The sequence below is a fragment of the Trachurus japonicus genome, chromosome 18 (genome assembly GCF_045865225.1).
Source record: "Trachurus japonicus isolate A0001 chromosome 18, Traja_1.0".
Lineage (NCBI taxonomy): Eukaryota > Metazoa > Chordata > Actinopteri > Carangiformes > Carangidae > Trachurus > Trachurus japonicus.
The window spans coordinates 17,435,561-17,453,560 of NC_140924.1; the positions used below are offsets into that span (position 1 = coordinate 17,435,561).

General features: G+C 41.5%; 1 protein-coding gene and 1 long non-coding RNA gene across 2 annotated transcripts in view; both read right to left on the minus strand.

Moving 5' to 3' along the window:
- LOC146969036 (uncharacterized) overlaps window positions 1-18,000 on the minus strand; it is an 82,862-nt gene that overhangs the window by 41,680 nt on the left and 23,182 nt on the right. The window lies entirely within an intron of this gene.
- LOC146969039 (sialoadhesin-like) lies at window positions 5,806-16,073 on the minus strand. Its single transcript, XM_085760438.1, has 9 exons — window positions 16,010-16,073; window positions 14,473-14,679; window positions 11,849-12,124; window positions 11,481-11,760; window positions 11,069-11,367; window positions 10,653-10,964; window positions 7,750-7,992; window positions 7,187-7,269; window positions 5,806-6,129 (listed from the first exon to the last, which is right to left on the minus strand). The coding sequence occupies exons 1-9, from the start codon at window positions 16,071-16,073 to the stop codon at window positions 5,806-5,808; spliced, it is 2,088 nt and encodes a 695-aa protein (XP_085616564.1).

Here is an 18,000-nt window from a genome sequence, read left to right on the forward strand (position 1 = left end):
TGAACAAGTTCATTATAAAAGTCTCTGTGTTCTATCATGAATGAACTCTTCCTATCACCACTGTCTGCCGCATGTGGTATACTGTAGCTGTGTGAGAAATATCACGTACGTCCTGCGTGGAACGTGACCTGTGGGTTGAGAACTCGTGTCATCTTGCTTCATTGACCTCAGACATCAAAGGTGAATTCCAGTTCCTATCTTAACCCTCAAGCTCAACCCTTAATCTTAGTAGCCCTCAAAACCAAGTGTTAAGGGCTATTTTTTGATTTGGGACACCCCTTAAATGCAGACTGTGAGGGGTTTGGCATTATTTTATTATATATATATTTGCACTGTTAACCCTGCCAGTTTAATCATAAACCACAAATGCAGCTATCATCGACAGGTCCATCAGGTCCATATTTTTGAAATTCTTGTGGACTATCTATCAGTTATTAATTCGGTTATTAGTTGTTGTTGTTTTGTAGCCTATAAGTTAGTTTATAAATTGATATTCAAAGAAATAATCTGTTTAAATACCACAACCACGGACATATTCGGCTGAAAGTCACTGCATACCATGGTGCTTTGAAAGATAGCTCGATAACTCGGCTACAGGAGATGACATTAGCCTGGTCATCTTATAACATTATCACCGCAAACATGTTGCCATATCTTGATAAAACAACTTAACAACTACATTACCACCGAGAAAAATGACTGTCTTGTAAGTATGGCTTGTCTGCACTGGCCGGCTATTGACAAAAGATCGTAAAATAACAAAATAAATGTTATGCAACAATGAGGTAAATAATCCATAAAATGGGTTTAAACTAAGATAATACAATGGTTGGAAATTACCACTGTGCGGGCTACACCTTGCGCTGCGCCATGAAATTAGAGCCGAAACTCTGCAGTCGCCATGTAATTGACTCTGTGAACCTAACCTGCTTGCTAGTAGGTTTACTTGAAGAAACCTAGAGTCTGACGGAGCTGTCTGACAGTGGCTGTCCTTTCCTTCTTGCTGAAGTAGAAATAATTCACTTGTCAGGAAGAGAATTCATCCCGTAGATGAGCTCGTTCCCTGACAGTCCATCATTTATCTGAACAATAATATTCTCCATCCGCACATCAAATATCAGGCTACACACCGAGGAATGGAAAGGACTTGCATTTATCTAGCGCTTTTCTAGTTTCTTACACCACTCAAGGCGCTTTACACTGTGTCACATTCACCCTTTCACACACACATTCATACAGCGCTAGGCACAGCGCGGGAAGTAACCATTCACACACACATTCATACACCCAATGCACACATCATGCTTTCAGAAGCTGGGAATCATTGTTTTTATCGCTTTGCAGGATTAACTAACCACCTCCCGTGCAATCACAAAGAGAAAAATTCAACATTTTATTTGGCTTTCTTTAGTCTACTTCCTAGAGATACAAATAAGTAGGCATCGGCCAAGATTTATTTAATTAGTCATGCACTTCAAGTTCACACATTCTATCACCACTGTCTGCTGCATGTGAATAGCTATAGGCAAGGCAAGGCAAGGCAAGGCAAGGCAAGGCAAGGCAAGGCAAGGCAAGGCAAAGCAATTTTATTTGTATAGCCCGTTTTTACAAACAGTTTGTCTCAAAGGGCTTTACATGGCATCGTAGCAACATCCTCTGTCCTTAGACCCTCACATCGACTGAGGAAAAACTCCGTGGAGCTGTGAAATATCACGTACGTCCTGTGTTGAACGTGACCTGTGGGTTGAGAACTCGTGTCGTGTTGCTTCACTGGCCTCAGACATCAAATTTATGAAGGAGGAAAGTCAACTGAAAAGGAAATGAAAGTCTGAGAAGAACTCATCCTCACAGTTTCCCAACACCTCCAGCTCCTTTACTGTAGCTATGTTTTGTTGACTGAGTCAGCAAATCACACTGACCGGCTGACCACAAGTTTCAGCCCCATTGATATTATTCCATAGCAGACTGAACTGTGGTGAGCTTTGATCTGAAAGTATTCCAGAAAGTGGGTTATGTGAAAACTCAAAGTAATACACATGGGCATGCTCGGTGCTAGCTGCCATGTTGTGCCGCCATCTTTTCCGTTCATGGCAGCGAGACGGTAAGTAACCATGGTAACTCACCAGAGACACCGAAGTGGCGTCTGTGAAACCCATCACCACGGTGAAGTGTGAGGAAGGATGGAGGGTCACCTGATGCTGCATTCATGTGCAGTGCAGTCTGCCCGATTTCATGTGAATGCAGCATGAAAAATACGATCGAGTTGCTTGTGTCGCGACCACGCGCCACCCTGGCAAGTTAAATTTCACAACTCAGGCTCTAACCAGTCTAGGCTTCAGGGCGGACACAGGTGCACATATTTATGTTACTGAAACCCTGAAGTCTGGTAGAATTCACCGCCATATAGTGCAATGTTTTGACTCACCTGTAGCTTGGCCGGCAAATCCCTAGCTGACCGGCGTGGCACCAGACCATCGTTGGACGTCTTCTGTTAATTTCCATGCACCCAGGAGATCAGAATGTTTACGGCGCTATTCACTGGTGCTCATGGGAGATGGAGTCTCCCTTCAGGCAAAACACTACCGCTTTGGTGCACTGGTGCCACCAAACTCAACCAAAAATGAAAGTTCTTTAGTATTGCTAAAGTAAATTAGTCAATGCAGGTTTTACCTTTGACATTGTGACATTTCTTATATATCTGTTTTGGAGCTTTTTGAAGACCTAATTGAGGTAGGACATTCTTTTGAGATGGGACCTCTTGTACGTGTAGGCACCAAAATTACGCTGTTAGGGCTGTTTTCCACTAACACGGCCAGGAATACTGGTAGTTGTTTTGGTGATGTGTTGTGGTATTTTTTAAAGAAAAATTACATAAAAGTTTGAAAACAAACCAATGAAAAGAAAGGAGAGCAGGGTGTACCTGGAGTGGTGGACCTGGGGATGGATGTGAACTATATATGACCATTACAACACTTTCTGCTGAGCTAAGAGTTTTGGGTTCCGGTGTAGTTACATAGAATGGCCACCAGGCAAGGATTGAGGATGGCAAGATCTCAAATAAGGCGAGGAAGGTGGTACACTTCCGGAGAAGAGTTGACGCATAGGCGGCGCTATCAATAGGCTAAGGGAAGCTTAGCTTCCCCTAGATTGTCACAGAAAATAAAATAAAATCATCACAAATAATAAAATGAAAAAATAAAATAATGTTTTTTTTTTCGTTGTTGTTTTTAAATTATATTTTAGAAAGAGGTGGGAAATACATTAAAAGACACATTTTTAAAGTATTATCTATGTCGATGGTTTATTTATTTTTTATTTCAGTGGTATTTGACTGGTTACCTGCGTCATTACGTACACACGGCGTAGCTACAACGCGCAGCGTAGAAGCTTACCCCTTTGCCTCGCTATGCTAGTCACCGACAGTCCAGCGAAATTAAAAGAAAAAAGCCCGGTAAAACGGACATTAGAAGGTTTTTGAATATCAAAATTGACGAGTCCGAGAGTCCCATGAAGCAGCAGCAATGAAGCCGACCACGATGCTTCCACGACCAGCTGCCGCCTTCTCTCCTGCCACTGGCCTCCATGATGACACCGGCTGCCCCCCCCCCCGGATACCGGCCACTGCCCGCGAGTCACCGGTCTACCTCCGGACAGCCGCGCCCCCCCGAACACCTGCGCACACCCTCCTCCAGTCACTGGCCTAAGTTACGTCCAGACAGCAGCCCCGACCGCCCGGACACCTGCTGCCTCCCTCCTCCAGTCACCGGCCTACCACTGGACACCTGTGTGAGCGCACATTCTCACAGCAGTTGCGCAACTGGATGAGGACAATGGCACAGCAGATACTGTCAACTCTGTTGCTTCTGTACATCGAGAGCGACAACTAAGAGGATTTAAACCTGAAGAAATAGTTGAAAAATATGACACAAACGCCCCGTGGCGTGCTACTTAGGGTAAGAACATTGATTAGGTTAATTATGGGCCACTACAACAGCAAAAAAAAACAACAAAAAAAAAACAAGTAGAGAATGAAAGGAATCATTCTGCTGCATCTCAGTTTGATGAACATCAAAACTATATACAGTATATCTGGTTGGGGAAAGACTTTTTTTTCTTTTTCTTTTTTTTTTGTCCCGTAGCTTCCCCATTCCTTCTGCCCTAGCGCCGCCTATGAGTTGACGGAGGCCAGTGCCACAGAAAAAGGTGCACACTTAGCAGATAGGACTTCAAACAGGAGGGATGGAAAAATACTGAGATCAGCACATGCCCCACAGTATATAAGCCACGCATTGATGATATGAAATCAGTCGCTCTGTTGCTCTTTTTGCAGTGTACCTCTGTGCAGGAAGTTCTGAAATTTATTTTTCTTATATTTTGCCTATGTACATATGTGACTCGGGTTGTTTTTCTTTTGCTTTGTTCTGAAGTGAATTAAAGACAACTCTACTTGAAGATCCATTTTTTCCAGCATCATGTTTTGAGTTTGGTGTTTGAGTGGTTTATAGCCTGTATTACAGTATGGGTCATAATATTGTCCTGTCCTTGTACTTTACTTGAGGACAGTCTCCAACTTGCTCTATGATGAGCTCCATCTGTGGCCTCTCTCTTCTGGATTCAGATGAGGACCAGTAAAGATGCACTAGTCAATATTTGTAACAGAAAATCCAACCAAGGTTTTTTTTTTTACTTCAATGTATTTATTGAGAAATGCAAATGATTTTGGTTGAAACAATTGTGAGAAAATGAAAACACAATGTAAATGTAAAATAATATTCAAGAAAAAAGAAGAAATGCAATTTACAATGGAATAACTCCCAACTTAAAGTAACCCATAAAAAAGTAAAAAGAAAAAATCTAGCATCAATCTTCAAGCAAACTTAAATGTATGACATCATAGCAGACTTTTACACTGCAGCCCTGGGACACCTGTGACACAAAATGACTGCTACAAAATAAAAATTGAATTGAAGCATGAATGTTGTTGTTTGTGCTTTTTCCCTGATCATCAAACTGTCACTAGATCTTACCATGACTGCAGGTTTCTACATGCTGCTCTTCTCACAGCTACATGTTGATCATCAGAATACAACCACTGTATGAGCCGTATATGTGATTTGTGTGACAGTCCTTTTTCACTTATTACATAACTCTTATCAAACTTACTTAACTCTGATGTTTAAGTCAGCCCCATATGATGTACAAACTGAGAAACAGAGGAAAATAAAAGCAAACCTGTGTAAAATGTTTAATGATGAGAATCCTATCCTACAACCTATGCTACAAAAAGTTCACTCAGAAATAATATAAATTCAATATTCATTCATGTGCAAAAGAAAAAAAAACTTTTTGTTTCATATAAATTGTTCACCACCATAAAATGGCGACGATGTTCTCCTGTTCATGGACCTGGAATATAATCACAATAATTTTCTGTAAAACAGTATAATAAATGATACATTTAAAAAAATCACAATTTATATGTGGTGTCAACAAAATAGGTCAAGAGCCTCTCAAATAGGTTTAAAAATAGAATCAAACATTTGAAGAACACCTTCACCAAAGGTTTCTTCAACAATATCTTCTAAAACACAAAAAGCATTCTTTTTATTGACGGGGAGCTGATGTTACGATCTGAAGAAAATGTAACCTCCCCCCCACACACACACACACCCCTCCCCTAACGACACGCCCTCCTTCAGCACAGCAAAGCGGAGCAACAAGCCTGCCAGCAGAAACCAAACACAGCTTTGAATGCGGAGTAAAATGTCGGATTCAAAGTCACAACTTCCACAATAAAACCAAAGATTACCTGTTCAACATAAACTCCGCTGTATCAGCACCACCGCTGCAGCCTGAGCGGGGTCGCTCTGCACACTGCGCTCCACGGCTCCGCGGTGCTGCAGACTCCAGTCTTCCTGCTCCTCTCTCCCACACACAGCGCCCTGTGCTGGGTCGCCTAGCGCGAGCAGTCTCCCTCCAGTTCTGGAGCTTTGCGGTGGCGCCAGTACCTGCGGTCCCGGGCAACGGGACCACGGTGACCGCCAGTACGGGCATCGCCGCCATTAGCAGCGCCGAGCACAGCTCCAGAGCTGGTGGGAGGCTGCTCGCCGCGCGGCCCAGCACAGGGCGCTGTGTGTGGGAGAGAGGAGCAGGAAGACCGGGGTCTGTACTGTAGCTCCACAGGGCCGCGGTGTGACTGTGCAGTGTGCAGAGCGACCCCGCTCAGGCTGTGTAACGCCGCATTATGTAATAACGCCGCATTATGTAATAATCTGCCACATTTTGCAATAAAAATCTTGAACGTAATATGTAATTAACTTTGCCACATTTTGTAATAAGTTGTTACATTTTGCATCAGTTATTACAAATTGCGGGTGTTGCCCTTTTTTTATGAAGAATATGTAATAATTTGATGCATGTAATAAACCACCCACACCCGCCAATGTGTGGCACAGTAGCCTATGTGAATATCTACATGGACTGGACCATGGACTCCCAATTAGGGATGCATATTTAGAATTTTCTTTCTGACCGACTGCATGGAGGGTACGAGCCAAAGGGAGCCTTCCGTGACGGATGGATAGCATTGGTCAATTTCTATACAGGCCTACGGCTGATAGACTGAATGGATTTTTTTGGTTCTTTTTGCTATTCATATTGTGTAGATAGGACTATAGGACCATAATCACCGTATAAATGATTACCAATCTTCCAAATGGTAGACCTATAGCTTTAATGTTGGTACCTGTGGCTGAATCTGGATTCACAGACTTTGAGCTCTGCTCTGCATCGCCACATTGATCTGTTGAGATGAACATTACAGACATTTTATATCAGTTTCAATAGGAGATGTCACATTAGCGTCTGAGCTGAAAAAAATAACGTGTTTGTTCTCCTGAACATAACTAAAAGGTTTATACTGAACATTGTTTTCAGAGCCTCTGATTGATTCATAGGGGCAGATGTCACTTATTGGCCAATCAAGATTAAATAAAGCCCCATCATGTCTGAGATTGTGATTCAAACTTAAGTTCCTCATTACTGGAGTTTGCTTTAACTCGAGCAGCAGAGGGAATAAGTCTGACAACTGAAGGAAAACTGATCAAAAATATTTCCTGGTGTCTTCTGATGAAGGAGTGAGTTAGAAATAAATATGAAAGTGTTGGAAGCTACATGAACAACTGACCGTGGAGGAGAGAGGAATAAACCTGCTGTTGGTTTTCATCATGGTGGACTGAGTCCTGATTCTCTCTCCAGGTCTGAGTGAGTCTGAAACATAAGACAAAATTTAAAAAACGTCTATTAGCAGTGATGATCAGGAACATTTCAAAGTAAAACATAATAAAGATGTGAAATATAGAAGTGCTTTTAATTGGAGATGAGAGTTGTTGTATGAACCTGTTGGCACATGGACCTGTGAAACACAGAGTAGGATTTGTATTAAAAACTTAGGCACTGCTCTATGAAGTGACAACAGAACTGATCAATGATTCATCAAAAATCAATATATCACCTGTTGATCTTCTACAGAAAAACAGCAGCAGGACAATGATCAATATTATTCCACAAAGCGGCAAAACAATCAGCCCCACAGGAAGTGCAGAGCTTTCAGATTTGGACCCAGCTGTGGAAATATTCAATATTACTCAATAAAATAGAGACACAGGTCAAGACTACAGTAAGTAAAGATCTACATGTTGGATAAATGTACAAAATAGAAAAAGACTCAAACATTGTAGCACTACTCACCTCTGACTGACACCCAACTCTGTGCAGACTCTTGTCCTGAGGCCTCACACCTGTAGAAACCTTCATCAGACTTTGACACTGCAGTCATCTCCAGTTCCGTCCTGGTGTCGTTTTGGATCAGTTTGTTATTCTGATAGAAAAACACACTGGAAGGATGTTCGTTTGTCCAGATTTTACAGAGCAGAATAACAGACTCTCCCTCAGTCACAGGATGGATGGGGCTCACCAGGATCAGATCAGAACCTGTAAAACAGTCAAAACATGAAGCTTCAGTCAGAGATCAGCTGGTGCAGACCAACAGTGGGAAAAAAAAAAAAAAAGGAGGAAAAAAATCCTTGCAGGTAGGACAGCTCTCTACTCAGCTAAGTAATTATTATTAAATAATATCATATCAGACTGAATTCAGAAATAAGACTACATTACTCAACTAGAAAAAGCATTTCCAAGAATGGAAATGGTGTGAATGCTGAAAGCAGCTGAATTAGCAAATAGTGATCACCATACAAATGTTTGACCGAGGTAGGAATCGCACCCACAACCTTATGGTCAGTAGACTTTCACTCTGCCTCAAAGCCACAGTATACACACAGTTACAGAGACTGTTGTCTGTTGATGAGCTGCACTCTGTCTCACTCTGAAGTTAACAAGCCCAAAGCTGCACCTGTTGGAAACACACTGTGTCAACACCAAGAAAGCTTGAGAGTCAAGCTTGAATGACTTACAATGAAAATTTCTGTGAATTTCAGGCTGAGAGCAGCAGTTTCAACATGAAGCAAGTTATCAGAAGTCAACAGAGGACGACTGGGAAAATAATTCACTATAATTATTGTTGAGGCAAGATTTTAACCAGGAATCGAACCCACAATTTCATGATCACTAAACCTTTACTCTGCCGCTTTGCCACAGAGAGCACAGCCATAAGCATGTTGTCAATGATGCTTAAAAAAAAGAAGAAAATAGTATAAATGAGCCACAACAAGTAAGTAGAGGACTTTTTTGTGACCTGTGACTATTTTTTGGTGAGTTAAAATGAATTAAAAAGCACTTAAAGGGACAACGAGGAGTTTTGGAAAAGCGAAGCGTTTTCACACTACATTTATGAGCCTCCGCGCGCACCATACATTTCTTTGACCGGCGCAAAACAGACTCATGTTTTCATTCATCAAAAATTAAAGTCAGAGGTTCAAAGAGGTTCACATACTGTCGGAGTTCCGACCATAAACGGCGATTCGGCTGCGTTATTCTCATGACTCGCCACGAAGGAAACCGCCACCACTAATAATAACAAAATAATGATAGAGACACAACGATATATTTAGCGAAAATGGGCCCATTAACAAGTGTGGGTAGCGGAGATTCATCCACATTAACGTGAGACTTTTTTATAACCGAATAGAAACTCCTCGTTGTCCCTTTAACAGCAAGTTACAAAGTTGAGCTCCTTCTCCTGCTGCTGTGAAAAAAATGCATTGGGCTGAATGAGAGCAGAGAGCTCCCTGGCTGCATTTAAAAAATATGTTAAATTATTATCCAAGTCTCTTTGCATTTTTGACCAGAATTTTAGCCAGAAGACAAGTGTGGCTACAAAACTGGAGAAAAATAATTTGTCTAGAGTTTAATTTGTGGCCGTGCTGACAATTTAGCCAGAAAATGTAACCCCCCCCTCTCTCCACTCTGGCACCACTCTGGCACCACTCTAGCGCTGCTCGTTAGACGCAACACATACCCATTATAAAGCTGAAAAAATCAGAAAAAGTTAAATATTTGAAAAAGTATAAAAAGTATGACAAATTTGAATTAGGGCCGGGACTTTAACGCGTTAATTACGATTAATTAATTACACAAAAATTAACGCGTTAAAAAAAATTAACGCATTTTAATCGCACTTTAAAAAAAAATTCAATTTTTTTTTTTTTTTTTTTACGTGTGTCTACGTGCGGTGCGCCTGCACGCGAGAGAGGCGGCAGTTTGAGAGGCTGACTGGCAGAGATGAGAGCTGGTGAAACGCTAGCATGGTTATTTAAAACACCATCTCTGATCTCTGCCTGCACATAGATACACAGACACGGGCGCACGCTAAATGCGCTATAGCGCTAATTGCTCAGCTGCAGCGCTATATCTATGACCTGTCACTGTCACAGGTGCATCTCATCTCATTATGATAGGACTTCACCCTCAGAGCTGTCTGTTTTCAGACTGTCCTGACCTGTCCCTGAACATCACACAGGGACAACATGGAGCTGCCTGTGTGATTGGTTACTGAGTTTTATTAATGTTTACATCAGGCTGAGTTCAACAAATCAGTTTATGCTACTGTGATTTAAGTAGCCTAGTTAAATACTACAGTAATCATCATAGTGTATTGGCAGGAAAGACCATTTAATCTGTATGTATCAAATATCGATTAATAAATTAATTGATAATTTGCATCCCTAGTCTCTTGGTCTTGGTTAAGTACCACCTTGAATGCTTAAGCTTATGTATTCAGTCATTCAATGGTATACTAAAATCCATGTGGAGAAAAAAAATGCTTCTCACTGTTCTCGGGTCAAATATTTATAAATGCGATTAATTGCGATTAATTAATTACAAAGCCTGTAATTAATTCGATTAATTTTTTTAATCGAGTCCCAGCCCTAATTTGAATACATCCGATAAAGTCCAGAAAAAGCTGCACGTTTTGATATAGGAATTGTTGAAATAGCACAAAGTATGAAGGACTAGAAGAAGACCGTAAAGAAAGAAAACATAATAACAATAGTGTGAATGCCTTCAGCATTCACACTAATTAATGAACAAACCATGAAACAGTCAACTCCAAAATACATGAAATTACATGAGACATTGGAAATTATTCAGATTCCACAAAAAGTGAAAAAGAGACTAAATGTACTAAAATGTACCATGTATAGTGATGTTGACGGAGTTGCTGAACTCTCCTGATCCAGACTCACACCAGTAAACTGCATCACTGTGCTGGGATGGATAAATTATACACGAGGATCCGTTCTTCATTATCCGGTCAGAACAGGTCTCATGCACATTATAGTACTGACCACTATAATGACCCCAATGGTCATTCCACCTGTCACTCTTAGGAAACCTCCTCAGTCTCCACACAAGAGAGTTTCCTTCACATCTCAGTGACATCTCCCGACGGGTGAAGTGCTGCACTCTGTCAGGACTCACAGTGAGAGACGCTGATGGATTAACATCTACAAAAAAATCACACACACATAAAGATATTAACATTAAAATGTCTCATGTCTCATTACATTTTCCTTTGCTAATCTGTTGTTTATCATCTCAACCAACTGACCTCCAGACCAGACAAACGTTGGTTCACTGGCCTCGGTGTAAATCACTGGGTCTCCTCTTCCAGCCCAACACACATATCCTGCTGTGTGTGTCTGACCATGGACCGTGTAGGAATCCTGTTCAGTCCCACTGCTGCTACCAGGGAGCAGCTCAGAGCGGTAGGAGAGCTGTGATGGATCAGGAACAGCCTGAGACCAGAAGAACCTCCATCCTGCAGATTTAAGTCCAAGCTCACACTTGAGAGTTACTGAGGCTCCAGGACTCAGCCATGATGGAGACACAGTGAGGACAGGTTTGCCTGTTGGGAAGTTGGACACAATGTGGACAAACTATATGATACTGCTTCAGTAGAAAGGAACAAAAACACATTTTACTGACTTGTTTAGATTTTCAGTTTAAATGAAATATGTGATTTACCAACTAACACTGTCAGTCTGACTGAATCACTCCACTCTGTTGTATTAAGTCGATCACTTTTCATCGTGCCCCTACACCTGTAGTCTCCACTGTGGTATGATGAATCAGGATGGATCCAGTATTCATGTTGATTTGGAGGTTTGAATGAGGCTGATGTTTCCCACTCATACGTCCACTCAGTGTCTCCTCCCTGGATCTCACAGCTGACAGTGATCATCTCTCCCCTGTAGATCTCAGGCCAGTTGGGTTGAAGAGTCACAACAGCTCTGTTTGGGACTGATCATGGTCAAGAATTGAACAACAAAAAAGGTTCATCTTAATCTATCATGAATACACAATTAGTTTACATTATTTCTATACCCACCAGCATTAACAACCCTGACTTCCTGACTGTCCTCTGTGTAGTAGACTGGGTCTCCTCTTCCTCCTCTGCACCTGTAGACTCCTTCCTGTAAGACACTGATCTCTCCACTTGTCTTGAAAGCAGCATCATGTGGGTTCAGAGTTTCAGAGAGTTCATTGTCTCTGTACAAGTTGTATTTCCAACCAGATGATGGGTTCACAGAGCAGGTCAGTGTCACACTGCCCCCTGCTGGCAGGACTGTGTCATTTGCTGTCAGTGAGGCCCGGGGTTTGTTTGCTGTTCAGTTCACAGAGAAAAACAAAACCACTCAAAGGTTAAATGGAGGAATATTACACAAAACCAAGATAGTGGATAGCCCAGGACTTTCCAGTTATCCAGGCTGAATTCAGGACGAAAGCGAACGCACCAGGAAGGCAAATTTGTTACCATGGAGATTAATTATTTGGAGCTAGCTTGCTCCCGACCAGGCTAACAGCCAGGCTTGATATTGTAGCTTATTGGTTCAGTCAGATACATCAATGTGTTACAGTTGTTTCAGGGTTTGTTATTAGTGTGTATCCAACACCAACACCACAGATCCACCGTCATTCAGTGAAGAAGCCTCTTTTATTAGCCTCGTCTAGTTGAAGTGCTTTCGAAGGACTTTCGGAAAGTGGAAGCATTTTCACACTACATTTCCCCTGAGCCTCCACATGGACGGTGAATTTCTTGTATTGGTATAAATTGGACAAAAGCGAGACTCGATTTGCCAAGCATGTTTTCATTAATCATGATTGAAAGTCTGAGGTTTAAAGACTATCAGATACCGTTGTAGTTCCGACCATATAACCATAAATAATGCCACCTATAGCAATCTGGCGGCATTATTCCCATGACGCCGCACAAGGTGGCGCAGCCCACACAGTGCAAGTTTTGTGCAGCGCAGCCCGGCATACACGTAAACATAACCTGTAGCCAGTTTGATGTTGATTGGGTGAAATCCCGAGGACTAGTTTGTTCAAATACGAGGTGTGGAAATGGCCAAAACGGCGCCATCATTGAAAATTAAATTCAAAATAGTTGACTTCCTGTCGGGATTTCACCATGACATTAAAGCAAGAGTTTCAGCTCAGTGCTTCCACCATCTGGTTGAGAAGCGCTATCGTCTGGGGGGGAAAACGAAACTTATCAGCGAGCGCATCTAGTGTTTATTCCCATTAAAGCAGATATCAGTGGCACGGCCGTTTCGGCTAATGCTGTGTTCAAGGCAGGCTTTTGAAACCGTAAGTTACAGCTTCAAGTCACAACTACGACTTGGTAGCGTTCCAGGTAACCCGTAGCTCGTGTTTTTACCGTCCTGTTGTCTGTGAAAGTTCCCTATAACGGCCACTCGTAACTTCCGACCCGTGAACTCGTACCAGATCGAACTGGTATGACTTCACAGGAAGGAAAAACACAAAGTACGAGTTTCCTTGAACGCACCATGAGTTAGCAGCCCCCGCCCTTGTCAGGCATCAATTGGTCCTCGTGCTACGTCACCACATTCACGCGCATCCCTTGGCTGCACACACAGCCCTTCATGCCGTTCTCTCCCCTCATTGGATAACACTTGTATCCCACAAGGAAATTTTTCTCCTCGGGTTACAGCAGAGCAGAGTGACGGAGAGACTCGTGTTTAGGCTGAAATACTTCATGTAAGTGATTGCTGACGGAACATAGGACTATTTAGGACTTATATTAACAAAAACATTCCACTGATATCTGCTTTAATAAACGACAGTATTTCCCACATGTTTGCAAGGAGACTGTGTGGCGGGTGGTCGGGGGAGGAGGGGGGGCGGTGATTTGTACGTACTCGTGCAGGGAAGTTACATAGTGCAGTTTCAGCCGACGCAACCCGGCTCAGGCTGCAGCGGCAGTACCATTCATCCTATTAACCATTTTTCTACCATTGCAATGAGTCTGGAAACATTATTTTAAGAGCGAGAAACTCCGCAATGTTACTATAAGAGGCTTTTTTGTGCATGTTGACATGTTCTATAAGCCCACCAATTTTCATGCATCGAGGTGAAACCGCTAAGAGTGGCTACATTTTTTAAATTTTCTAGGGGGAGCCATTGAGCCGATTTGACTCAAAAATACGTGACATTTCGCCAGTCCGTACGTGTATGCCAAGAATTGTGTATTTTTGAGCATGTGGAAGCCCCCAAGATGCGATCATTTCAGACAAAGAATAAGAAGAATAATAGGGCCGTCGCCGACGCTTGTCGGTACACAAAAATCACAAAGAACTAATGAGTAGGTCATTTTTAGTTGTATTGTTACTGAACCAAAACATTTCACTGACTGTCTGGACAGAGAATTTAGCATTAGCCTATTTTTGTTGCTTTGTTCAGATGAAGCTGACAACATTAACAGTCAATGTGATTTTGAATGTGGTGATGTGATTGAATCAAAAACAACAATTAAATGAGTGATGGAAAATTAAAACAGCTACTACCATCACATGACAGTTGGCAGCAGATTCATTACTTGATAAGTGAATTAGGAAACAAATGAGTCACCACATAACAAGAGATGGTTTAACTCACCTGATACTGTCAGTGTCCTGCTCCACTGTGTTGACAAATAGTCTCCTCCTTTACCTCTACAGCTGTAGTCTCCTCTGTGAGACTCATTGACACTGCTGATAGTGAATTCTCTGAGTGATGGAGGTGTGTATGAGCTGGTTGTTCTCCACTCATACGTCCACTCAGTGTCTCCACCTCCCTGGATCTCACAGCTGACAGTGATCTTCTCTCCTCTGTAGATCACAGACCAGCTGGGCAGCAGAGTCACAGTGGAAACGGAATCTGTTGATGTCAAAAATACATATTTACTCTGACAGAAACAGAAAGTCATCAGATATTGTCATGGCTGTGTGCATCTAATTATGAATAGTCTGTTAGGTGAATAAAACAACATTTGAACAACATCAGCTGAAGTTACAGACAAAGACATGAAATTATTGAAACAGCTAAAAGCAACAAAATCATTAAAGAGAAAAGTAATACTTGTGCATCACATCCCAAAATTTCGCACAGGGACTTTGTGATCATGTTTCTTTACTGTGACTGCCAGATACAAACAGCGGATACTCAGCACAGTATAGTCACCATCACACTGGACTTTAGTCTGACATCAATAAGTGAATCATGGTGATTTTGCTGTTGGGAAACCGCAGCTAATAAATTCCAGCTGTTTGTTCATTAGAATTAATTAGACTCAACATCAACATCCAAATTCTCAGCCTCATATGTTTCTTAGAAGCTTTAAGTCAAGTTTTAAGTTTGCAAAGGTTTTTTTTAATAAAGTGTGTTTTATTTATCCTGTCCGAGCTGAAATGTCTCTTGTACACTACTGATGAACAGAAGAACAGATTTACAGTGAATGTTTTCTAATGATTAAACTCACCAGTTTTCCAAACAGTGACTTTGTTACTTTCTTGTGTGGTGAACTCTGGTTCTCCGCTCCTTCCTCTGCAGGTGTAGATGCCTCCCTGCCTGACTATGACTATGGATGCCCAGTATTGTTCTCCCCTTACAGTCTGAGGTGTAGCAGAGTCAGATGTTCGTCTGAACCAGTTGTATTTCCAGCTGTTGGACTGATTCACAGAGCAGTACAGAGTCACGCTGTGCCATTCTGCAAAAATGACTGAGCTGTCTGCTGTCAGAGTGGCTGTGGGTTCATTTGCTGTATGTTAAAAGCAAAAAAAATATGTGGGAGAATAATTAGGATGTGATTCTGCTTTATTAAATTAGAAACTTTATAAGTGAACAGATTTGAAACTTCCCACAAAACCAGAGAATTTATCCAAACAATCAAACTGAACATCCACTTCATAATTTAGCTTTTACTTCAAGATAATAAAAAAAATAGTAACAAACTGTGTTACAACAAAACTACACAACAGTTTCCCTCTAAAGTATTACCGGTATTCACTTAATGAAGGACAAATTAAGTTGTACAAAATGTTTTTCTCAAACCGATATGAATTATGTAGAAAAATCTGTGATTTCACATTATTGGGTACTTCTCTTCTTTTGAGTAATTTATAAAACAAATTATATGATTGAATGTGAACAACAGTTATAGTTGTACTGTAGGAAAGTGAGAGAAACAGGAAAAAAATGAACTGGTTACCTTGAGTCTCTCCGTAGAAGAGTGTATTCAGCACTAAAATAAAGATTGAATCCTCATTAGACATGATCAATCTGACCAACATCATCATAAACTACAGCGTTTTAAGAACCAGGTGAAGTTTTAGAGGAGGCAGCTTTTGTTGAACCAAGGGGCGCAGTCTAGCTCTATCAACTGTCCTATTTATTAAAGGCAAAAAGCCCCCAAAAATACTTTAAAAGATTGCATGCATTGTACAGAGTTGTAGAAATAACATGTGCAGTTCTCCATGTCGCTCTGGTCACATAAACAAAACTACTACGGTGCTAAAATCATGAATCTGCCTCTGAAAGACACAGAATTGTAAAACAACTGCGTACTCACAGAGTAATGACAGCACACAGAGCAAAGTGTGGCCCATCTTCACATCCAGCAGCGACACATCGCTCTGCTTCTGGAAATGTTTCTACTTTATATTAATAATGATGAAAAAAAAAAGAGAGAGAAGGAAGGCAGTAGAAGAGGAAGTTTCACACGTGAATGGGATGAATTTTGCTCAACTCCCTCTAAGTTCAGCCTCTCTGTTCTTCCTTCTGTTTCACACAAAGCTCAGACCACATGACTACAGCACGTTGACACTTCCTGCTCTCTGTTGTGCAGGATCAAACGTACGTCCTGCGTTGAACGTGACCTGTGGGCAGAGATGGACAGAGTACTGGACCCCAGTACTTGAGTAAGAGTACAAATACTACTGGTCCAAATTTACTCCATTACAAGTAAAAGTAGCTCAGTCGACATGTTACTCAAGTAAGAGTAAAAAAGTACTTACTTTTAAAGGTACTTGAGTATCCAAAAGTACATGCTTTTAAATTTACTTTAAGTAAAAGTAAGAGTAAATTTCTTATTTTTCACATCAATGAAATCAAGCGTAGCGTTAGTTCTGGCAGGCCATGACGTCAAGCTCTTAATCAGCACAGCGTAACTGTCATCACCTGTGCAGATCAGCTGATGGCTCAGCTGACTCCCCGTGGCTGCTTCCTATTGGGGAATTGCATTCAGAGCGCGCTATTTCAACTGCTCTAGCCCGACGTCACCTCCCTTGCTGCTGCTGCTTCCTCTGCCGGCTTTTTTGCAACCCAGCTCCTCCTGTCATTGTATACATGTTGGTTGCTCTGCTCTGTCTGGGTTTTCTTTGCTGCTGCGCTCCCTGCTTATGCCGTTCATGATGGCTCGTGAAGGGCAGGGAGGTGCTCTTCCTGCCTCAGGCTTTCCACGCAAACGCGTGGAAGAGCAGGGGTCCCAGAACAGTACCATACCGCCAAATAAAACTTGTGCAAGTAAATAAATATTATTTTGACATAGTGGTCCTGACAGAATTACTATAATTTTTTCTAAATTAATTTAAGGACCTTTTAACTGTTTCTGAGAATTAACCCTTTGAAACCACCTGCACTGATGTGCTTGCTTTTAGAGCCACAGTGTTATATAAAGCTGCAGAAACACCTATAAAAACAAAGAAAAATGAATGGGATCATAACTAACACATCACTGTGATAGGTTTCCTTCTTTGACAAACACAGCTCATGTCCAATAGTATTTTAGAAAAAAAAGTGCAGACCTGAAAGTAACAAGTACTTTTCAGCCTTCTTTGAGTAAAAATATTTGTCTTGGAAATGTATTCAAGTAAGAGTAATAAGTAAAGAAATCTAATACTCAAGTAAAGTACAAATCCTCTGGATATGTACTTACTGTAAGTACAGCACTCAAGTAAATTTACTCCGTTACTGTCCACCACTGCCTGTGGGTTGAGAACTCGTGTCGTCTTGCTTCATTGACCTCAGACATCAAGGGTGAATTCCAATTCCTATTTTAACCCTCAAGCTCAATCATAAACCCTTATTCTTAGTAGCCTTCAAAACCAAGTGTTAAGGGCTATTTTGTGACTTGGGACACCCCTTAAATGCAGACTGTGGGGGGGTTTGGCATTAGTTTATTATTATTCTTTTATATTTGCG

What these genes read in the sequence shown, in the direction of transcription:
- LOC146969039 (XM_085760438.1), bottom strand. Translation starts at nt 16,073, where the DNA reads ATGTCTAATGAGGATTCAATCTTTATTTTAGTGCTGAATACACTCTTC. An exon ending in AGGAGACTACAGCTGTAGAG is followed by an intron (nt 12,125 to 14,472) that starts GTAAAGGAGGAG and finishes TGAACTGAACAG; the next exon opens with CAAACAAACCCCGGGCCTCA. An exon ending in AACGTTTGTCTGGTCTGGAG is followed by an intron (nt 10,965 to 11,068) that starts GTCAGTTGGTTG and finishes ATTTTTTTGTAG; the next exon opens with ATGTTAATCCATCAGCGTCT.